The sequence below is a fragment of the Hypomesus transpacificus genome, chromosome 15 (genome assembly GCF_021917145.1).
Source record: "Hypomesus transpacificus isolate Combined female chromosome 15, fHypTra1, whole genome shotgun sequence".
Lineage (NCBI taxonomy): Eukaryota > Metazoa > Chordata > Actinopteri > Osmeriformes > Osmeridae > Hypomesus > Hypomesus transpacificus.
The window spans coordinates 13,885,984-13,909,714 of NC_061074.1; the positions used below are offsets into that span (position 1 = coordinate 13,885,984).

At 46.8% G+C, this 23,731-nt stretch overlaps 1 protein-coding gene across 6 annotated transcripts in view; it reads left to right on the forward strand.

Moving 5' to 3' along the window:
• Positions 1–23,286, forward strand: part of stard13b (StAR-related lipid transfer (START) domain containing 13b) — a 43,896-nt gene extending 20,610 nt beyond the window's left edge. For 3 of the 6 annotated variants that reach the window (XM_047035372.1, XM_047035373.1, XM_047035375.1), the window contains 13 exons: positions 15,320–15,391; positions 15,893–15,974; positions 17,315–17,378; positions 18,217–19,580; positions 19,703–19,873; positions 19,956–20,115; positions 20,215–20,413; positions 20,530–20,743; positions 21,171–21,285; positions 21,395–21,616; positions 21,828–22,045; positions 22,166–22,342; positions 22,496–23,286. In XM_047035372.1, coding sequence (XP_046891328.1) covers positions 15,320–15,391; positions 15,893–15,974; positions 17,315–17,378; positions 18,217–19,580; positions 19,703–19,873; positions 19,956–20,115; positions 20,215–20,413; positions 20,530–20,743; positions 21,171–21,285; positions 21,395–21,616; positions 21,828–22,045; positions 22,166–22,342; positions 22,496–22,613 — 3,176 coding nt within the window. In that variant the 3' untranslated portion in view covers positions 22,614–23,286. Of the gene's footprint in view, positions 1–1,485; positions 1,771–12,735; positions 12,985–13,929; positions 13,991–15,319; positions 15,392–15,892; positions 15,975–17,314; positions 17,379–18,216; positions 19,581–19,702; positions 19,874–19,955; positions 20,116–20,214; positions 20,414–20,529; positions 20,744–21,170; positions 21,286–21,394; positions 21,617–21,827; positions 22,046–22,165; positions 22,343–22,495 lie in introns of those variants that run through there. The other 3 variants (XM_047035374.1, XM_047035376.1, XM_047035377.1) reach the window with 3 other exon arrangements.
• Positions 23,287–23,731: the final 445 nt, after the last annotated feature.

The window sequence follows — 23,731 nt, forward strand, 5'->3', positions numbered from 1 at the left end:
AAGTGCAAATAGGAAATAACTTGGTGCAAATAGGAGTAGCTTTACTAGTTTCTCGAAGAATATATTGTTACACATGATCATACATGTGAATGGGACTAGGATTCCTGTGCCCATGGAGCCGGGTAGCAGGCTGTGAAAGCAGACGTGTTTGAACAGGTCTGATAAGACAAGGAACACTTCAAGGATGCTTAGCCACAGCTATTTCTCCCTGGCATGCCGCTCACAGACACACGCTGGAATGGATGTTGTTGTGTTGGTAAACAAACACTAAACTTGCTGGAAGACCTCATGGTGCTTTCACAATCCTGCTGTTTTCAAAGGCAAGAGACCACTGTGTGATCCCACTGTTGTTGGTTCAGGAAGTTGTAGCTCAACTTGAATAAAGGGCTCAGTATGGGAGGATTAGACACACACAAATATCAAGAGATTAAATAATGTGCACAATGTCACCCCACCACCTGCCAGAACCTGCACCACCTGCACCAACAGCTTTGTCCAAAATACCCTTGACACTGGTCAGGGTATGAGTGAAGGTCGTTAAAACCAGGAAGAGTCTAAGAAAAATTGCAGGGTAGGTTTTGAAGTGTGCGGTTGAATTGTGGTCTTTGTGTTTCCTAACCCAGTTAGGTTTTTAACAGGCAGGAAGAAGTTTGACTTGGTAGCTTGCCCACTTGTACCCACTTGTACCCTATTCACATGTGTTGTGGTTTGTCTACACAGGCAGCCTGTGTGCTCAGACTACGGGTGACAGTTGAGTGGCTGGCTGTGACAGGCAGGGGGTGGCTCTAGTTGTGTTGACTATGTTTCAGTTTGTAGACTAGTGTGTCCCGCTGTGTATCACCCCATACTTACAACTGGGTACTAACTGTATCATGATACAGTTTCCCTATATAAGGAGCATTGTAAGGGGTGCTTGGCCAAGTTCCTGTTTGCCTCTTCTGTGGCAAGGTAACGTGTCTTTATGTAGGTGTTTAGGTTCAAACCTTTTCTTCCCAAGGTGTCTGGCTTCCTGTGGAGTCCTGCTGGGTGTGGATGCTGGGCAGCAGGGATACACAGAGGGCTGTAGATGGAGGATGGGGGAGGGGGAGTGGGCTTACATTGGGGATGGGGAGCAGGGATTAGCATTCAGTCACATTGCAACTAGTCCCTCCCTCTCCCTCAGTACTTTACTCTCCCTAGTACGCTATTCCACTAACACTTCTTCTCAGTAAACTTGGCACCTCTGTGGAGGCCCACAGCACAGGGCTTGTTCCTGGGCAGGGCGGACCCTCAACCGCCCGCCTGCTCTGCTTACTTACTTCACAGGCATTCCACTGGTATTTATATTTCCCTCCAGACTAAGGGAAAGCTGACGAGCACTTGCACAGGCTTTGGATTCAGCTCAGCAAGGTGGGCAGAGCTCCCAGTGCTGTCCTGTTATTGGCTGCTTCATGGTCACCTGACCTAGGGAGGTGGTGAAGGACACTCCTCCCACTAGGCTCTACTGTCCTTCTCAGCTCACTGCGGGGCTTGTTGCGCCTGGATGTGAAGTCTTCTACTGGCTGGAGCGGGAAAGTATTTGTGTGAGAGTGTGTTTCAGGGTTCCTATGTGGAGGGAGCCCAACGTTGTAGCCATGTACAGACAGCTACCTGAGGCCTCTGAGTGTCTGGGTAGTATGACTCCAGAGACCCAGGATATCTACCTGAGACTGGACCACACCAGGAGGCGCTCCGGGTACAGGCTGGGCAGGATCATCGCCAGACAGCAGCTCCTCAAGCGGATAGCTGGAGGTACAGTAGGGAGAGCTGTGTCCTGCTGGATGTTGAGCGCTTTAGTTCAGGTCGAAGCTTCTGTTATGAACTTTGCTCTCGTTCAGAAGTCCACTGTTGCTTAATGATACTCTTTCTTTGTGTGAGCCTTATCAAGGTGTGCCACATGTTAAATACAGGTACCAACCTTTATTTATCATTTGATTTGTTTTGAACAGTTTAATTACGTCCTCTTTTAAAGGGATACATTTACAAAATTGACAGAGCAGCTTACACCCAATAAAACAGGCGTCTCTATTTCCAGCTTTGTGATTCTCTCTGTGGCCTTGTAGACTCATAACTAAGTATCAGGTTCTTTATAATGTATTAGTCTGTGCACTCAGTTTCATTTGTTTTCTCTACTCAAATCACTACAGAGAATGGTTATTAGTTTATTGTGAGTACTGGTAGTATTAGTATGTAAACAGATACCCCAGCACACCATTTCTTGTTGGCCTGCCCCCAGTGTCTGGTAATTAGAGGTACATTGTGTACAACAGGGTGTGACCCCAGTGTCGCCAGACCCTCCCCTCAACTTTGTCCTCAGTTGTGTCTGAGTCTCACCTGGCCAGGAGGCTGGAAGCTTGAGAATTGTGCAAGGCTGGGGGATTCTGCAGGGCTAGGGCTGGAGGGTGGGAGATCCTGCCAGTCTGGGGGCTGGAAGCTGGAGACTGGGGGATTCTACAGGACTGGAGGCACCAGTCACTCTGCATAACAACAGGAGGGAAAAGGGTCCTGCTGCCCTGTCCCTCCCACCTGCAGGTGTGGGGGCCCTGGAACCTGATCAAAGACTGGCCACAGCTGCCTCAGCAGCCAAGCTGGCCTCTCTTCACAGCCTAGCCTGCCAGAAGCAGAAGCCTTCACCTCAGCCCCTCTACCTGGCACGAGTCCCAGTGGGGACCTTGTCATCAGATGCCTTCTGTATCACAGGGGACTGAGACGACTTCTCAGGCGAGTGTCTGCAGAGATAAAGGACACTAGAGTTATTGTTATGTATCCAGACTTCCTGGAGCTCAGTGTAGGAATGCTTGTCACACACAGAGATCTTGAAGATCAGGGCTTTTGAAGTCATGCGGTGAAGACTTTCACCGGACGTTTTTAGATCAAAGATGTCTGGTGTGTCAGAAAAAAATAACTTTTAGGTCAGCTGGGATGACAACAGATGTCTGAAATGTGTAGCAGTTGTTATTATTATTCATTTCCTTGAATACTTCCTCAAAATTCGAAGCTGTCTTGTTCCAAGCCGTGAGAACAACAGGTGTATATTCCACCTCCCTCATGTTGGAAGTTTGTGTTTTCTACTTGTGTAAAGATGTGACTTGGCAATAATACGTTGATTTCTGTTAAAGTGGATTGGTACTGGGTCTATACCAGGTCTGACTGGGGTCTATACCAGGTCTGACTGGGGTCTATACCAGGTCTGACTGGGTTTGTTTCAGGTCTGACTGGGTCTGTTCCAGGTCTGACTAGGCTGGCTTTGGCCCTGATGCACGCTGCAGTCCTGCATTCCAGTTGCTCTGCTGTGTTGACATAGCAGGCTGAAAGTGAGTGGGGGCCATAGTGACTAGGAGAGTAAGTCATGTATTGTTTCAGTCTGAATTCCAGGGAGGCTTGTAGGGTCTTAGTCATGTTTCCAATTTGATGATATTTCAGGGACACCTAAGCTTTGTTTGGGTACTCATTCTGTCAATAAATTAAGCCAGTGGCATTGAATAGGATAGGAAGCTACACTGCAGATCATTCTGATGCAAGAATGATTCCCAAAAGTTCTAAGGTCCAATATCTGTAAAGGTTGTTACTGGAACTGGATATGTGTTCCAGGAAAGGGGCCTGTATGAGATGCAGAGAAATGTGTCTCCTTCCTGTGTGTGTGGCTAGGGGCTTGAACAGTATCCTCTCACTCATCTGTGTGGAGCTGCCTGCTGCAGAGGTCAAGGACTAGATCCATCTGGTAGATCTCCTCAGCCTCGAAACAAGGTCCATTTGGGCAGCAGACCCAGAGAATTCCAGCACCAGCTGCTCATTGGAAAAGGAAAGTTTCACACCCAGATTGAACTATGTAGACCCTCTGTGTCCTGCTCTTTCTCACACACCCACATACATCTAAACAGTCGCACACTTGTTTGTCCACACATGCTTATTCACACAACCACCTCTGTGTGGATTCAATGAGCTATTTATGCCTTTATGGAGAGGAAATTTCCTGCTAGATTCTCGACTTGCTTTGCTTAATATGTCACTGTTTTCTGAGTGGCTAAAGCTGTTTATGGTGCAAAGCCTCAAGGTTTTATGGACGATAGCTATTGACAGTGCATGTTTTAAATACTCTTTAGAGCAGTCAGTGGCCACACTAACCAGATGGGAACTAACTAATGTTTATATATTTACCCAGATGTTTGGTAGTGTAAAGTATATTTGTGTGGGGTAGTCCTTATATTTTTCAAAGCAATATTGAAAGTTAGTTTTCTTCCTAAATATTCATTGAAATATGGCTGTGCTGCTGTAGCTGGTCACTATCTTATCGAAGCATGACTAAAGGCTCCCATGCTGACTCAGTGTGTCTCCTCATGTCTTAACTGAAGGAGGCTTGTGTTCTGGACAAAGGTCAGTGTCCGGTCTGCCCCCTCAGGAGCTTCACGGCTGTTTGACGTTGGTGTGGCCGATTCCTGGCCAGCTGACATTCGTCATTGCTAGGCAGCTGTGTGGTGCTGAATGAATTCATCTTTACCCTGAGATCCAAATAGTGCCCTAGGTGTTTGTTTGTCCTGACTGTATAACTATGTAAGTCTTGTAATATTCCATTCTATTGCATCCTTTAAGCACAAGTACAGCCTACTTGAGGGACGTGCCAGATCTGTGTCCACAGACCCCTTCAGTTTAACAGTGGAGGAAAGGAGGTGAAGAGCACTTTAGCTTTCAAGAAGGCAAGCTCTCCCCTCCCCTCCCCTCCCCTCCCCTCCCCTCCCCTCCCCTCCCCTCCCCTCCCCTCCCCTCCCCTCCCCTCCCCTCCCCTCCCCTCCCCTCCCCTCCCCTCCCCTCCCCTCCCCTCCCCTCCCCCCCCCTCCTCTCCTCACCTCCTCTCCCCTCCTCACCTCCTCTCCCCTCCTCTCCTCACTTCCTCTCCCCTCCTCTCCTTACCTCCCCTCACCTCTCCTCCTCTCCTCCCCTCCCCTCCCCTCCCCTCCTCTCCTCACCTCCTCTCCCCTCCTCACCTCCTCTCCTCACTTCCTCTCCCCTCCTCTCCTTACCTCCCCTCACCTCTCCTCCTCCCCTCCCCTCCCCTCCCCTCCTCTCCTCACCTCCTCTCCCCTCACCTCTCCTCACCTCCTCTCCTTCAGCCCATGCTCGGAACCTGGAACCTAAAAGGGGTTTGGATTTTTCAAATGGGAGTTGCTCAGTCTTTTGATATACTGTAATAATGTTAAATCCCTTTCCAAGCTGTGGGGTCTGGTTAGCCTACTCAAAACTACATCTCAGAGCATTGAATTATTCATCAGTGATGCCCTACAACTGCAGCTCTTACAATCTGCATGTGAAACAGCTCTAGAAGGCTCTTCATTTAAATGGAAAGGATTTGAAGTGTGTGCCCATAGGGTAGACTGTCTGCCAAGCCAGCTGGGATCTTTGTATGTTTAAGCCTGGTTAAACAGGGCTTTAACAAAAAGTGACAAGATTTAATCAGATAATGCAGCAGATATGCTGCTATGGTATGTGTCCTTCTTTCTGACCTTGGCATGAAAGTAACAAACCTTCCCAGTGATGTAGGGCCGTGTACCAGGCTAGACTGGCCTTCCTTTTGACAGGAGTTCAGGCTCCTCTACCTAGAGCGACGAGAGAGAAGTTCCTATCCTGACAGCCCTGCTGCTCCGACAACTAGCTGGCATGTTAACAGCTGACATGGACAGGGCTAATCATTGATTATTGAAAGGATAAATACCTTAGCTCCAATGTAATGCAACAAAAAAGTCACAGATTAACAGAACATGCTGGAAAACTTTCCCTACTCACATATTCACTGCAGTCACCGAGTTCATATGGTGATTTCCCCTCCAAATCCCACTGCTGACTTGTTGCTGAGACTGTGTAGAACACAGGGATTATTGTGGTTTATCTCAATTGTCATGTATCTTTTGTTTATCTATTTGACAGAGGAAGCATTGTTCTTTTTTTGACAAATAAAGGGACTACATTATAAAGTGGACATAAAATCAAGGAAAGAGTGTATGTATACCCACTTCTTGAAATGGACTGCTGTTGTTGATTGTTGAGTTGTTGAATAGTTGAATTCAGAGCTCCACTTCTGCCATGCTGTATTTTGACTCGTTGTCGCCCCCCTCTGGTTGAAATGTCTAAAGCGCTTCACAAGTTGGGAAAACTGTCAAGAGGCAGAGCCTCTGAGCATTTATTTGGACAACAAAACTTGATGAATACATCGATACCGTACAAATACAGTAGATAAGCCAATCAAATATGAATCTATCAAATAATTGTTTTGCTTGTGTGTGTTTCATCTTCAGGTCTGCTCATTAGTTCAGGATTCACTTGCCAGAGTTTGAGCTTTCACATTATTTAAGTCGTCAATCAAAAATATCTGTCTATTGAACTGTTTTGAGCAGTGTTTCCCGACCTTAGTCTGAAAAGCCGACTACATTGTAAAACTCCATCCATCCACTCTGTAGCGTTATGATGTACTATGGCCATGTGGTCGTGACTGTAGCCTCTCCAGGCATTCCTGCTCTCTTCTGATGGAGCTAATTAGGCTTGGAGCTGCAGGTCCTTGGGGATGGGTCCCTGCCTTTGTTGTCCTGGCCCTGAGAGGGTTCTCACGGTAGGGGCCCTCGTTCTGAACCCCTCAGATACTGGCCTCCTCTCTACCCTCTGACTCTCTGAGACCATTCCCATGCTGTTTTCTCTGGGACCATGTCCAAGTGAGTAGGAGCTATCTCTCTCTCTCTCTCTCTCTCCCTCTCTCACACTCACACACGCACACACACACACACACACACACACACACACACACACACACATACACACACACACACACACACACACACACACACACACACCCACATTGTAGGATCAACAGACTAGTTCCCTCTGTGGGTTTCCTGTATCTTCCCTGCATTACCTACATGTTTAACACAACTAAGACTATATACACAAACTTGTTGGCTTGTCTAAACCAGAAGGCTTCCATGCCACGGCTTCATGTGGGAGCCAAGGCTTAAGGAGGTGTTGATCTGTAAGTCTATGCTTTTCATGTCAAAGCTGTGATTGTAGGTCAGTTAGTGGTGTGTTTATCTGTAATACACATTGAAATCTTCCTCAAGGTGTGTTACGCAGCGAACATGGAAAACCTAATGACAGTGTTGGTGCATGCAATCACAGAGAAAGACGTGCAGCATACATGCCTGCATTATGACAGGGAGAAGAGGGTATACATGCACATCAAAGGACAACTATAGTCAGAACAAAACACACGCACACTGACAGACAGACAGACAGACAGACAGACAGATAGGCAGGCAGGCAGGCAGGCAGGCAGGCAGGCAGGCAGGCAGGCAGGCAGGCAGGCAGGCAGGCAGGCAGGCAGGCAGGCAGGCAAACAAACAGGCAGGCAGGTAGGTAGGCAGACAGGCAGACAAGTAGGCAGGCAGACAAGTAGGCAGGTAGACAAGTAAGCGGCCAGGCCAATATGAAAGTGGAGAGTCTGGAAAGTTTCTCTGTGAGCCTGTGTCTGCATATGGAGCCAGCCCTGATGCCCACAGGGAAAGCACCGTATACACTCACTTCTTACAATAGACTACCTCAGCACTCATACATGGTGTGCTGTTATTTTAGAAAATACTGCTCAGGTCCATTTAATAAAACATGCCTTTGTCTTTAAGACCAAGACACACAGGCCTGTGGATGATGTTATCATTTTTCTGAGAAAGGAAAACTTTTGAATCTAATCAGGGATAGCTTGCCCTTGATGCATGTCACTGTTATCCAAACCATTCATTCATCTGGCCTGGTTTGCTTATGTATTCTCAAACCAAAAGTACTTTATCTTTCCAACTAACACAATGATTACTTGACAAAGCAGGGGATTTGGTCTTGAGGGATGGTGTGGGGGCTGGATAAGGTATGCCTTCATGAAATGAAAAGGAAATCTCCAAAAGACCAAGTTGATGTTTTTCTCACAAAAAAAGTAAATCCTTCATAAAGGCCTACAAGATGGTTGTCAAAACACTTTAGCAAGTGTGGGAAAATGGCTGCAGTCCAACGTCTGGAAGTGTTTATCTTGTGGGCCATAGCTTGTGTGTGACTGCTATATGGATCTGGCAGCATGCTCTGCTGATTGACTTCTGCTCTGTCTGGCGTTCTAGGAGGAAATATGGAGGTGTGGGGCGCTCTGGAGATGGTAGAGGTGTTTCCTCTCCCTAGGTGCTCTGCTCTGAGGCCCCTTTTCCTGAGGCTTCGCTTACCCTAAAGGGCCATAATAGAAGGCAGGTGTTGCAGTGTACTCTGGGGCTGGGGGGATCTGGGGGGGTTGGGGGGGGGGGGTCATCGTTGAGCTTTGGCATGGCCCCAGTATTTGCCCCATGACTGCTTCATTAAGCCCCATCTAAGGGATAAGTTAAAGCGGGGGACCTGGTTCATTATGAGGAAGCCCTTCAAGCAGTTCAATGTTTGGTTGTTTGTTTGTAGAAGGACATCAGTCATCATATCCTCTTTTTATGTAGCAAGTGAAACCATGTGGCTGTCTACTTTTTTAAACAACTCAACGTGATTTTCCTTCATTAAGGAAACGTTAACAACGTCAGTACAACCCCCAATCCATGAGTAGCATAACATTAGGAATATCCTCTAACTATCATTGTGGAGGTTATTGTGATGGTTCCTGCATCTATCAGCCTGGGTTTCCTGTTTTAGGAGTGTTGCCCCAGGAGGCAGTTGTAGCTAAGTCTTGCTGACGAAGTGAAGTCTGGATCTGAGGCAGAGAGAGTTAAAGGGTTATTACTCCTGAGATGAAAGCCTCTTCTCTCTGGGTGTCCTTCAGAGGCGAAGCCGAGTGTTACCACAGCTGTGTTACTCTTGTTTGAATTCAATACAGGACCTTCAGAGACAAAAACACAGCGGATGTGACTTCTGACCCAGCAGGCTTTGTCAGTGGTAAGCAACAGCAGCTTTGGTCAGCTTCAGAACTGCTCAGAATGTCAAAACCTTTAGACAAGTGCCTCTCTTCTACTCACTGTAAACTAGAGAAATAAGGGTGCACTTGACAAAATGTTGCTTGTTACGATTATGGTTCAGGTAAGACAAAAGATTTACCAGAGAAAGCAAAGATTATGGATCTTAGCATTGTAATTCAAAACTGTAGACTGATACCATGCTCTAATGATTATAGAGATGTATGTGAGCTCTTGTCCAAGCCTGTGCTGGGCGCCATCATGTTGAACGACCATTTACATTCAGTCATTTAGCAGACGCTCTTATCCAGAGTGACTTACAGTAAGTACAGGGACAATCCCCCTGAGGCAAGTAGGGTAAAGTGCCTTTCCCAAGGACACAACGTCATTTCGCACGGGCAGGTATCGAACCGGCAACCTTTTGAGTCACCAATTCCCTAACCGCTCAGCCATCTGACTTCCCTTTTTGTATTCTGGACCAGGAGGAGTCCAAAAGCTCTAATATCCTCTGCAGAGTGGAGCCTGTAGTCCAGTCCGAGACTGGCTCCACAGGCCACAGAGACCTAGCCTGACGTTGTCATACTCATAATTCTAGTCAGAATATGAGTCTGAGAACTCTCCGTTGGGCTTTGACTACAGGGCGTGTTTCAAACGAGCCTGGAAAACAAATGCCTCTTCGCTCAATTGGATAGATCTACAACCAATCAGAGCAACAGAGTATGTGACGTATGTTAAGCACCGCATAGTTGTTGTCAACAGAACTAAACTACAAGCAGACTTGAAGTATGCTTGAAGAATGAATACAAACGATTTTTGCCGGTGTTGTAAAATTAATTTAAGGGTAGGGAGAGTACTTGTTCACACGGTCAACCTTTTTGAGCGAAACAATAAAGGGCAATGCATATACGAACAAGTTCTCCGTTTAGGATTACAACTCCATCGGGGCCAGCTGATAAATTAAACTTTTACCGAATCCCGTAGGAAGGACGGCAAAAACATATTTTCCATTGACAAATGCCTTGATTGCGTCTCTCTGTTCCTCTTTCAAAATTAATGCGCTGTCGATGTCTTCTAAAACAGACTCGATGGCAGAATCATAACATCCCAGATCTCCAGCGGTAGCCATGTTTGTTCAAAACGAATTCAACTTAAACGCTCTTTTGTGACGTGGGTGATTACGTTACTGTTGATCATCTGTCCATCATCCTATAAAGCCCCCCCGGCAATTTAATTGGTTCGCCCAGATTCTGGTTTTCTGTAGTTGGTCCCCAATACGAGACCCTCCAGACCCAACTTCTCGACCAAATCTTTTTTTGGGCGGGGAGAAGTTGGGCTGGCAGCCAGGCTAACAGAGACCCACTGGGATCTGTAGTTTCTCCCTCATTTGTGTTTCAGGAAATGTACCTTTGGTGTCTAGGCAACGCTCTTGCAGAGCTGACAAATGTTGAACCTGAATTTGTTGGTTAGAGGTCAGGGACCATGTTAGGGGTTAGGGACCATGTGCTTTCCTCAGGATGAAATTAGAGTGTGTGTGTGATTCAACACAAACTCTGTCTAATCTTCCCCACTGCTTCATCGTGTGCCAACCACAAAAACATGAATGCAGTGGCAGTTACAAAGCGCCTGTTATGGCCACTAATTGTGTTTCATCCTGGTCGCTGCTCTAAGACAGGCACCTTCAGTCCTTTGTCTCAAACCAGTGCCTGTAGTGCTGCATTTACGTATGTAATAATGCTGTGAAGTGAAACGGAAGACATGTCGGCAGATTAGTGAGTGGCACCTCTTGTTAAGTTCATGATTGTGGCACATTGTGCCATGGATGCTGCCCACTGGGACCCTGAAACACCTGGGGGGCTATGTTAATTAAAACCTGCTCCGGAAAATAGCATGGCTTTCTTCCCACGACATGACGAATGACCTGGGGCAGTCCAGTATTAATCCACCATACGCTGCTTTAGCCAGCGTCTCCTATTCTCACTATGGAAGCCTTGGGTCTCTCTGTACAGCAAGTCCGTCTCAGTCATGGTCTTGGGATCAGGGTCCGAGCAACATGTGTGTTCTTCATGGGTTCTTTTTGTCCATGTTTGTATGTTGTCCATTATCTGGCTATCACACTCTTCTTCCCTTCTTGACACGCACCATTTAAGTCTTTGAAAGGTTGGAACTATTTTGGGCATGAGACATCAGATGTTGTGGTTTGGGTTGACTACAGAGCCTGTGGTCAGTCTCTTTGTTTTTGCTCTTCCAGTCAGACAGCCACTGTGACAGACAGGTTTTTTGTGTGCAGCAGTGTCACTGTGGGGGAGGGAGGGGGCCTCACCTCCACCTCCTCATCTCCTGGGTTATCACTCATAACACTTCCCTCAGGCGAGACAGTCAGTCAAGATGTTCCCCCGGCCCTGACTGCTCTCCCCAGGTGTTTTTCATACAGACAATCACCGTGTACAGTAATAGTCTGTCATGACCTGTGTTTCTGAGGTATTCTGCTGCCTGTCTGGATGATTCACTCAGTGAGGGGAGGGGGAAGGGGGGGGCGTGAGGGCAAAGTCTGAAAAGCAGTAACACTGCTTGTCTCTTTAGACTGCAGCCATTGTACTTGTGGGTCTTGTTTTAGGGTGCTTTCATGAAACTCTAGTCAAAGGCGAAATGTAAATATTGTTAAGTGTTGAATGAATTCACATGCGTCATCCTACCTCTGTACTAAACTGAGCCCTGGCTCCAGAGTCAAGTTTTACAAGAGGAAACATTAGCACAGGCAGACCAGCACGTATCCTGGTCTGAGTTGTACTAATGCCAGGAGGCGTGATGGATGAATGCCATGGACTCATGTCAAAACTTAACTTGAGATTTTACCAAAATTAATCAAATCAACACATCCATACACAAAAGCATACTGTACAATAAGCCTGTTATTTGTTAATTTCAGAATTCCCCTTTAAATTAATTGATGAGTTGATTCTGAAGCCTGGTGAGTTGTCTGTGCCAACAGTTTGGGAGTTAAGCCTTCTACTGTTTTCATTGATAACCATTTAGTTTAAACAAAGGAGAAGGCGAGACTAGGGCCTGAGGGGTGACAGTAGGGTCGAGACTAGGGCCTGAGGGGGTGACAGTAGGGGTGAGACTAGGGCCTGAGGGGGTGACAGTAGGGGTGAGACTAATGGGTGAGAATAGAGAATAAGAGGAAGCAGTCAGTGGTGATGTACTCCACTGAAAAGCCAGTGTCTCAGAGTGATTCATGACTGGTGATAGCTCACAGTTTATGTCATGGTTTTCCCCACTTCAGCTGCGTCCGATTTTCCGTTCCTCCGATTTTCCGTTAAACGATTTTCTGGAATAACATCTGGACTCTGACCCCCCCCCCCTCCAAACCAAACAATGTGCTGCTCAGCTGAACAGCTCTGGAGTTTGCACATCGTTTTAGATGGGACCGTTTCCTCAATAAGAAACAGCTCATTTTAATGATGGGGTATGAATGAGTATGTCTCATGTAGCAAAGGCTTAATCTCAGGACCCAAAAGTCCCTTCAGTCTTATTTGTGAGACTAGGGAGGGATTCGCCGCATCTTGCGCAACAAAAGCTGCTCATTGCATACATGCAGTGCTCGCTGCTGGGTTGGCTCCAGCCATGGTGTACCTTGCCAACTATGTGCTGAGAGGACAGAGATGTAGGGGGCAGACCAGGAGGGAGCAGAGGGGAGGAGAGAGAGGGCTGGAGGCTGCAAGAAGGGGGGCAGCTGGAGGCAGCTAGAAGGGGTGGGCTGGAGAGAGATTTAGGGGTGGGACAGGCAGATGGCAGTTTAGGGGCAGTAGTGAGAGAAAGAGAGAGAGGGAGAGAGTGAGCGGGAGACAGGGAGAAACAGAGAGAGGGAACTTTGGACTAGAGGCCCGTCCTCACCAGCAGAAGCCCGTCTTGAGAGAGCAGGAATGTGGTTCAGCGTGGGAATGAAGATGCTTCAGTGTGTTGAGCGAGCTCGGTGAATCCTAGAACGATATCTTGCGTGGCTGGATGATGAAAATATCCAGTAAGTAGACCACCAAATGTTCCATCCGTTTAAGACAGACAGCGATTTCCTGTGTTTTGTTCAATTGGTTTTGAATACCTAATCAATAGAAGAAATGTGGAGAAATACTGTGACTGGGCACTGGTGTATTTACACACTAAATTGGAGTTGTTTAAGTTTGGTAAGAATATGATTTAGTTTATTTGATCTTTTATTGAAGTTTGGTAAGAATATGATTTAGTTTGTTTGATCTTTTATGTTGATATACTGTATCCCTATTGCTGAGTCTGAGCAACAGTTAAACTAACAGTATAATCTGGATTTTTTAATTTCTCATTAAAAGTTATAATTAACAAAATATTGAACCTTTGCGTACTATTGGCTCTTGCCCAACTGGAGGAATAGAGTGGAATGTGAATGAGCTGTTAAACGCGGTCATGTTGTTGGCAAAACTGGTTTCTGTTGATCCCAGATTCTGTCCAAGTGTGTCATCTCCGGCCCTGGGGCTCACCTACAGTATAATATACCTTACATAAGAATGTCCCTGTTGGACAGTGTTACATAAGATATATGATAACACAGAGGAAGGTGTTGTCCTCATGAGACACATCTGGTTGGCATGCTGGGATCATGGTGTCCCCTGGCCACTGTTATTCATCCTTTCGTGACACTGCAATCAAATACTGCATTTTTGAACGCTTCAGTTCTTAGTAGTAAATGTGAGTTGCGATTCTGGTAAGGGGCCAGCATAGTCTCTTATCCTGGAGATTTCCTGGGAAAACAAGACAACGGTACAGAATGTCTCCCTATAATGTTACAGAATGGTGAACAGAGGAATTCCCAGCTCATGTTTCATGTCCCCAGTCATCTAACGAGGGGGCTGTGGGACGCAGAGATGAGCTGGCAGCCCTGTGGCTGGGTGGTGCAGGGGAAACAATGCAGGCCTGACGCCCACCTGGGAGGGCTGGGCCAGGGGGACAGGAGCGGTACCTTCAGGTGACCCAGCTGGGAACTGCAGGTACAGCAGGTAGGCTTTGAGAGCTCACATGTTGACTCGTCTGTTCATCTCACTACGCGGTCTATGGGGTAAACAGGGAATTTTGTCAGCCAAGGCAAGGCCACTCTCTGGGAAATGTTAATATTGGTTCAGTTGGCGGTCAGTCCAGGGAGAAAGGCCACTGTTGTCTCATTGTGACAGAGGTAAGTCCTGGTATGAGAGAAGACTCAGTGAAAGGTTTGCTCTGTTACTACCTTATGACCATGACAGATGTTATTTATGAGCTGCGTCGAGTACTCTGCATCAAACTCCATAGACATTGACATCTTTATGATGGTGTACCTGTTTGGAGTCCTCATTATAGCTGTGTTGACTGGTGGTCTGGTGTCGGGTTGAGGGGGTTGTTGTGTTGTGTTTCTGGAGACTAATGTATTGGGGATTTTGTTCTTAAACTGTTTTGAGATTGTGTTTACAATGCTGTACACTGAAAATGTTACTGACAATCTCTCATTGATGGTACTGAATGTCTTTTTCTGGGAAATGGCCCCATGTGTCCTGCCTGTGCTGTTTCCATGGCAGTGTTCTGGTGGCACTAAATGAGCCCCAACTCCATTAGCATTAATGGGGAAGTGAGAACGGTCTGTTTCCTTTCAGGCTGAGTGTCTGAGCCTCCCTGTCACCAGGCTTCTGAGCCAGCAGACGTCATGGTAGGGGGTCAGCAGGGGTCAGACCCAGCCACGGGTCATCTCTGTGGGCAGGGCCAGCAGGACAGCTGCTACACACAGACAGTCTGGCACCTCAACAAGTTAACAGACTTGTGATTACTGATTATTTCTGCAGGTTAAATAAATAGACATCGAGAATGGCGATGCTGTTTGCTGGCTTTGATGTATTTTTTGGAACCCATATATTAATTTGTTGATTTCAATATTGAGGTGAAGTTTGAAGTGAAGTTCACATATTTGCAAATCCGCTCACTTAAATCTGAACATTTCCAGAGGTATAGGTAGGATATACAGTATATGACTTTTACAGGCAACCTCTTAAATATGAGCGCTGTCTAACTGTCCAGGGATGTCTCCTGTCTGGGCTCTCCTGTTTATCTCACCTTCTTAGTTCTCTGGAAATATCAGACTTTCAGTTCTGGAAAGCCTCAAGTCTGTACATGTAAGAGACAGGGGGTCCTTAAACAGCCAGGGCTACTAAAATACTAAATATATTGTGGAGTATGGTCCAGTTACATCTATGTTCGATGGTAGACACTTGTTGATCTGTTTTAAATGGTTTCCATTGGATTTTGTCAAAATGACTGAATGTAAATGTGTATTCCAGACTAATGAAAAGATTTCTGTGTTTCAGAACTCGAAGCTAAGGAAGCATGTGACTGGCTGCGAGCAGCAGGATTCCCTCAATACGCCCAGTTGTTTGAAGGTAGGTGGGTTCATTTCTAGTTATGAAGCTGATGCTGGAGTTGCTGCCACTCACTAAACTAGTATATCTGTTTTTTGACTTAAAGAAACCTGCCATGCTTTTCATAAAAATACGTAATAACACCACATAAAAGCATTGATGTTTTAGGAGTCAGAGGTCTGGAGTTAGTCTTTGTGGTTATGTAAGAGAAGGCCCATGCCCAGAGCGGGACAACGTAATGCCTACACAAGTCTGTGTGTCGTTATTTGGGAAAACCCTGTCTCTTCTCATTACCATTATAATGTCCTTAACAACGCAGTGGCTGTCCCTCTCTGGATCGCTCTCTGGAAAGAATGCTGTCTCCTTCTGCTTCAGTTATATGTCTGCCTTCGATAATAATACAATGCTGCAAATGCATGTGTCCATTTAGCCTTTTTTGAGATGATGGGGCGAACATCTGTTTAGGAGTGTGTTGCTGTTTAAACCAGAGCAGATTCTGATCGAGATGATCTCCTCCTGTAGACTCTCAGTTTCCCATTGACATCTCTTCCGTGAAGAAGGATCATGACTTCCTGGACAAAGATCTTGTGGAACCCCTCTGCAGGTAAGATAAATACCACTAAGTCAAACCATGTGCCTTTAAACAGTCCTGTATTATTTTCAACATGAGAGAAGAGAGCATTCATGTTGTTTGTGGTATTCATAATGTCCGATAATGTATCGCAACACTTGATATCTCAGTAAGCTGATCCGAGGGGGCCTTGGGGAGTTCAAATGTACCCAGCCCTCACAATGTTCAGAGAGAGAGGCACTTCGGATCAGGCTAAAGATCCACATGCATTTCAGAATGCTTTACGGGATCCATCATCTAAATATCACAAAGCAACCACGTAGGATTTTCTTTTGAAATGAACAACAAAGAGAGTAGAAAGTGTGTACAGTGATTGTGGATGTCAGCAGATGTCTGGCATCATCCATTCCCTAGGGATGATGGTGAATGTCCACTCAAACTGAACTCTTCAGCTACCAGGGTTGCTATAGAAACTGCTCTCCAAAGAAGGCAATTGGAACACAAGGGGTGCCGTCACAACCCCACCCTTGACTCTAAACAACCCTTAAACATCTCATTTACATTCCTAACCAGCAGTGAGATGAGAAGGAAGACAGTGGGAGCCAGTTCCCACCTCAGTGTGATTCGGAAAACCACTTCTCTGCTTGTTGATTGTCTGTTAATTGAAACCAACATTTCACTAGTTGAGTAACTCAATAAAAAAAAAGTATGTCAGGGGATAAAGGAGGAGTTGTTTATTTGCTGAATGTTGCTCAGACAGATGGAGAAATCCCTGCCTCATGAGAAGATATGCTGATTAAAGTGTTAAGTGCGTGACTAATGGAATCAAAGGAGGGGTGTGGCTGAGGGTTTCTTGGTTGCCAACAGCAACAGAGTGAACCAGAGAGAGGAAGAGAGAGAGAGAGCGAGAGAGAGAGAGAGAGAGAGAGAGAGAGAGAGAGAGAGAGAGAGAGAGAGAGAGAGAGAGAGAGAGAGAGAGAGAGAGAGAGAGAGAGAGAGAGAACAACTAAGTGGGTCCAGCTGAAATGATCAGAGCTGGAGCTGGAGCAGGGAAACCAGTCCATTAGCGGTTCTGGAGGACTGCTCCTCTACTGACCATTAGTTCTAGTAATTATCATTTGGATCAGCGGCAGAGAGAGAGAGAGCCCACAACATCTGCTCATCAGCAGGGATCATTAAGTGTAGGTCAGTGCTGCAGTGGCCCTGGGTGTACTCTGGAGAGAGATGCAGGTCTTGAAAATGGTTGTAAATACACAGCCTGATCATGTTAGGCTACTGATAAGGTCTCTCGGGGGTCTTCTCTGTCAGCTGTGTACACTCACATTGCTTGTGATTTAGTTAACATACATATCTCTTTATTATTTCTCTTCCAGGCGCCTCAATACCTTGAACAAGTGTGCCTCTATGAAACTTGACCTAAACCTTCCTAAGAAGAAAGTAAGTAGAAACGGTTTTATTCTTCTGACAGTTAGGACTCCTTATGACATATTGTGTAAGAGGTGTATGTTTGGCTTTGGTTGATTCGGTGTTAGCGTTAGCGTGTCAGGTATTAATAGCATTGCCTAGGGATATTTACACCCAAACACTACTATTACCTTTCAGTGTTCTTAACATGCCTGCCTGGAGATTACTGTTGCTCTGTCAGCCTAATGTGCTGGATACTATATCTGCTTCCTGCAACAACAATGACACCTAATCCACCTTCATCCACTTACCCTAGATTTCATGGTATTTGAGGTCTGGCTATTGTCTTTTTTTTTTTCTTTGTCTCATCGGAGACATATCCTCTTGAATCAGATCTGTTTCCAATTTTAACTTTATTATTTCGTTTTTATAGCTGGTCCTGGCTCAAGTCACTAAATTGTGCAATGTCATTTAGTACCAACAAGCAGATAGATTATGATCTATCTCTCCTTTACATCGGAGACTGTGATCCGATTATAGACCTTAGGCTCCATGTTGTCCATCAGCTCACTAGGAACATCTTATCTTACTGGGCTCACATACTGAACTAACTGCTTCTTCACCAGCCTTGAACAGAGTGCGAATTATACAATGACAATTGGGGGGTCAACGTCTTATATATATATAAGATATATGACGATAAACGTATAGACCCCACCCGACCTGTTGTTTTGATCTCTTTTGGGGGGGTCCAAGTCTTAATTAGGGGAGTAAACCCCCCCCCTCAAACCCCCCCGTAATTTGCACACTGGTCTTGAAGGAAAACCCAGATGTGTGTTAACACAGTATTGTGCTGTGTCTTGTCTCCCAGAGTGAAGACTCAGATGAGGACGACGTATTTGCTATCAGTGACAAATGGACCTTTGAGTGGAGCAGCCGGCGTTGGTCTAGGCTTCAGGACATCGACTGTCTGCTGGGTCCGCATGGAGCGGGCCAGGGTGCCAGGGACGGCCCGGCTCTGAGGACCACTGCCAGCAGTGAGAGTGTTGTGACGGACTTGAGTGAGCCGGAGGTGTCCTCCCTCCACAGTGAGAGCAGCGGGGGCAGCGGCCACAGGGGCCTCAGCACTGAGGACTCAGACTGCTCCAACCGCACCTGCCCCGACTCTGCTGCCATGCCTGACTCCACCTCTCTCACGCTGCCCCACCTCCCCAAGGACCTCTCCCACTATGGCTCTCTGCCCGACAAGCACGGCCGCGCTGGCCGCGTGCGGGCCAAAGATTTTTTACGGCGCATGGAGACGCTGCGCTCGCGGGGTACGCTGGGGAGAGGCCGCAAGGCGCTGGTGATCAGTGCCCCCGTGCTGCAGCAGGAGTCGCGGGCGCTGAGGACGCAGCACTGTGTCGAGATCATCAACGGAGAACTGGGCTCCATGGAGGCCCCCCCCAGCCGAGGCCTGTCCTCCCAGTTCCAGTCCAGCAGTGAGGGCAGCAGCCACTCCAGCGGCAGTACCGTCAGCACCCCCAGCCTGAGGGAGCGCAAGCCCCACAGGGACAAGCGCAGCGGCATGTACCTGGAGGACGTGGACATCTTCCCCGGCAGCCAGGTGAAGAGGGTGGCTGAGCAGAACCGCAGGAATGAGTTCCGTTCCTATGAAGACCTGGTCGTCCACATCCCCAAAGACCACAAGCCAGGCACCTTTCCAAAAGCACTATCCATAGAGAGCTTGTCCCCCACCAAGAGGACCTCCATCAACTTGCACACAGGCAGCATGCACCTGGACGCACAACTGCCCCCCAGCCATAAGGAGGTCAGGCCCTTGACCCAGTGTTGCCCCAGGGGCAGCCGCCTCAGCGTGTACGACAACGTCCCTGGCTCCCACCTGTACGCCAGCACCGGCGACCTGATGGACCTGGAGAAAGAGGACCTATTCCCCCATCTGGATGACATTCTGCAGCACGTTAACGGTCTGCAGCAGATAGTAGACCACTGGTCGAAGAATGTACTGCCCGCAGGAGAGGGGCTGTCGCTGAGACGAGAGGACGGGGAGGAGACCGGGGGCCTGCAGTCATCCAGCCACATCACTTTAGACTTTGAGGGAAATTCAGGCCTGGAGGGCCATGTGATGCCCAGCGAGGGAGACAGGGACGGGACGTCCCTCAATGAGACAGACCCCACTGGGCTCCTGGAGAGGAGGGACTCGGGGGTTGGGGCTTCACTCACCAGGCCTAATCGGTGAGACTCAACATATCCTTGATTTGTTCATTTAGGTGAAGTCAACATAGTTGATCTTCCTTCCTTGAGATGCTTTGACACAAAGATTTTTCTAGACTAACGGTTGTTCCCTGTCTCACCAGCTTGAGATGGCCCAGCTTCCAGATATCCAACCGCCTGAGTCATTCAGTAGCCTCTCTGCAGATCACCAACCAATCAGCAGGCCAGCTGAGTCTGCTGCAGAAGTTTTCCTTGCTGCGACTCACTGCCACCATGGAGAAGTACTCCATGTCTAACAAGCATGGCTGGACCTGGTGAGTCTAACACAACCCAGGTCGGACCAAAGGGGAGGATAATAAATGGGCTCCGTTTAACCAGTTTATTTGCCCCTCTCAGGTCAGTGCCAAAGTTTATCAAGAGAATGAAAGTGCCAGACTACAAGGACAAGAATGTGTTTGGCGTTCCCTTGATGGTGCACGTGCAACGTTCCGGCCAGCCTCTTCCCCTCAGCCTGCAGCAGGCCCTGCGCTACCTGAGGAGCCAGTGCCTGGACCAGGTCACTCTCTCTGCCTTACCTCTCTCTGGCATACCTCTCTTTGGGTTACCTCTCTTTAGGTAACTTTACAAACTCAGAACCTCTTTTTGTCATTTCTAGGTGGGTCTTTTCCGTAAGTCGGGGGTGAAGTCTCGTATTCTGGCACTGCGGCAGATGAATGAGAGCTCTCCAGACAACGTGAGCTATGAGGACCAATCAGCTTATGATGTCGCAGATATGGTGAAGCAGTTCTTCAGAGATCTACCAGAGCCTCTTCTCACCAGCAAGCTGGGAGAGACCTTCCTCCACATTTACCAGTGTAAGGGCTCTCATTCATGCCCCCTCTCTCTCTCTCTCTCTCTCTCTCGCCCTCTCGCCCTCACTCACTCACTAACTCACTCACTCGCTCACTCACTCTCTTTCCCTTACACACAGATGTGCCTAAGGATCAGAGATTACAGGCCATCCAGGCAGCCATTATGCTCATGTCAGACGAGAACAGAGAGGTGCTGCAGACACTGCTCTGCTTCCTAAGTGATGTCACTTCCAATGTGGAGGAGAACCAGATGACCCCTATGAACATCGCAGTGTGTCTGGCCCCCTCCCTCTTCCACCTCAACATCCTGAAGATGGACAACATCTCCCCCAGGTGAAACACTCTTAAATAGGTCACACTGCTGCTCTCCTTTCCTCAGAAAAGTAATGAGCAGTATGCCTTCCTATTAAAGAACCCAATCATTATCTCCTCCTAACTAGGTCTCTATAAAGATAGATATAAAACAGTTTATAGAGTGTGCGCAGATCCTAGGGTTCCAGTGTTCTTCTACTCTAGGCTGGAGAAGGTAGCCATGGAACTCTTTAAAATGCCTGCTTTTTACAAGCTCACGCTGTGTGTAAACAACACAAATTTTGGTTGTAAATTTGACCTGAGATGAAATGATTGTTCCAAAGATCAAAGGGGTAGCATGCAGGGAGAGGTGGAGAAGGAGGGAGCTGGAGGTTTATGAGCTGTGCAGTGGGTGCCTCCGCTAGGGAACTGTGTTACTAATAACAGTGTTTATTCCTGTACTCCTCAGGGCCATGCAGAAGAAGTACGCCACGGGCCGGCCCGACCAGAAGGATCTGAATGAGAACCTGGCGGCAACACAGGGCCTTGCTCACATGATCATAGAGTGCAACCGCCTGTTTGAGGTAAGAGTGCAAATAACATGCACTGTTTGTAGGCCGCTTTGGGTCCAATGTCAAATGTAGATGTGTTTAACCTTCTGCCCCCGTGTTGTTCTATCCTGGTGCCTGTCAGATCCCTCATGAGATGGTGACCCAGTCGAGGAACTCCTACGTGGAGGCTGACCTGCAGGCCCCCACCATGGAGGAGCTGTGTAGGCAGTTGGAGGATGACGACGGGACCTATCAAACACACATGGAGATCAGACTGCACATCCTGCTCAAAGAGGCCAGAGAGAAATCTAAACACTGGGTGTCCTGCCCCAGTACAGACAACACTGAACTCTACTATAAGAAGGTGAGTTGTGCCCGCATTTACGAGGGAGTGAAAAAATGGCATGGATCCGACATACTTAGAAATGTGGGTGTTCATAGCTTTATATATGCAGAACGTTGGAGAGCATTTTTTCGCCCAGTAACACTCAGTAACTCTGTAACTTACTGTAAGTGATCAACTTGAATGGTGCTGTAGGAAAAGCTTAAGGAATTCTGGTTGTGCCCGTTCCCAGGTAGGTGATGGGAGCCCTCTGCGGCGATGGCGCGTGTGTGTGGAGGTGGAGGCTCCTCCCTCTGTGGTGCTGAACCGTGTGGTGCGAGAGCGCCACCTGTGGGACGTGGATCTGCTGCAGTGGAAGGTCCGTGAGACACTAGACAAACAGACAGAGGTGTTCCAATACGTCCTCAACCGCATGGCTCCTCACCCAAGCAGGGATTTTGTTGTCCTCAGGTGAGAGATACTTAAAATGAAATAGTTTGAAATGATATTGCAATAAAGCTACAATTTCATTATATTGAATGTACTCAGAGCTAGCATGGACCGCTAATGCTCTGTGTGTTTGTATTGCAGGACTTGGAAGACAGACTTGCCCAAAGGCACATGTTCCCTGTTGTCTGTGTCCATCGAGCATGAGGACTGTCCTCTTGTTGGTGGGGTACGAGGTGTGGTTCTGGAATCCAGCTACCTTCTGGAGCCTTGTGGCTCCGGGAAGTCCAGACTCACACACATCTGCAGAGTGGACCTAAAGTGAGTCGGACATACGTGATACACACATTGACTCATATACAGTAAAGTGGTAAACACAACTTGCTGGAGTTGCCATGGATGCGTGAGCTGTCAAACCAGTTTGGTGTAGATAGAGAGCAGATTCAGCTGACCATCCAGTGTTTTCTCTTACAGAGGGAGGACTCCAGAGTGGTATAATAAAGTGTTTGGTCACCTTTGTGCTGCTGAAGCTGCTCGAATCCGCAACTCCTTCCAGCCCCTGACTGCCCATGGCCCTGAGACCACCATCTGACACTGCCGTCAATGCTCATTGATTCAAATGGAACTCAGGGGCTCCAGGACTGTTTCATGCTCTGACTAATGTTGCGCTTCCCTGTACTTGCACATTAACAAAGGAAGACCTTTTACAGGTGCTGAACTAAATTACCCAAAGGGGAAAGAATGATCCTGCCAATGACCCTCAGCATTATGATTTTAAGATGTTTGATGTGGCTATATATATATATAATTATTGTTATTATTATCATTGTTAATATTGTCATTGTCTATGATGTCTAAGACATTCAAACCTTGAAAAGCTTCTGAGAAGCATGTATATTTTATTTGTTTAAAATGTAAAGCTATATATTAGATATACTTTGTGTGCACTCATGCATTGGTATAAACCTGCTGTGTGTTAAGCTTGTACTGTGTATACTGTATATATAAAACACCTTAATAGGACAAGCATTATTGCCTATATTGATTTTCTCATTGCTCAAGATTATTGTTATACATACGGTACAAATTGTAAGCTGGTTTTACTTTGCCTCAAAAGTGCTATTTTGGAATTGGTTGTATTTTATTTACTTTGACCTTATCTCGTAAGGTTGTGAAAAATTGACTCAGGTTTGACGTGATCTTACCTGTTTTTGGGTACTGGATTGTGCTTCAGTCGTGTTATCGATAATTCAATTAAACCATAAAACATGTGTGTTCCTGTTTTTGAAATGAACTAGTGTATACATTTGAAAATGATACTCGCTCAGAAAAGGAGAGAAATGTAGGGAAGCAAATCAGTGACATAATGTTTTGAATTTTAAAAGGCATTGAATACTTTAAACACCACCGAATTTGTTGGTTTTGCATATTAATTTTACTGTTCGAATTTGAGCAACCTGAATTTCTGAAGCTTGAATTTTTGGATCAGATCTTTTTTTTTTTTTACATTGAAACAAATTAATATTTAATTTTAAAGAGGGAAATTAAAAATCAACAAATTTGGTGGGGTTTAAATGTCAATATTAAGTATTCAAAGCCTATTACATTTCAAAACATAATGTCACCTATTTGTTTCATTTTGTGCTACACATTTCTTTTCAAATATTCAGACCACAAGATGGGAGTATTTCACTACAGAATGTTTTTCTA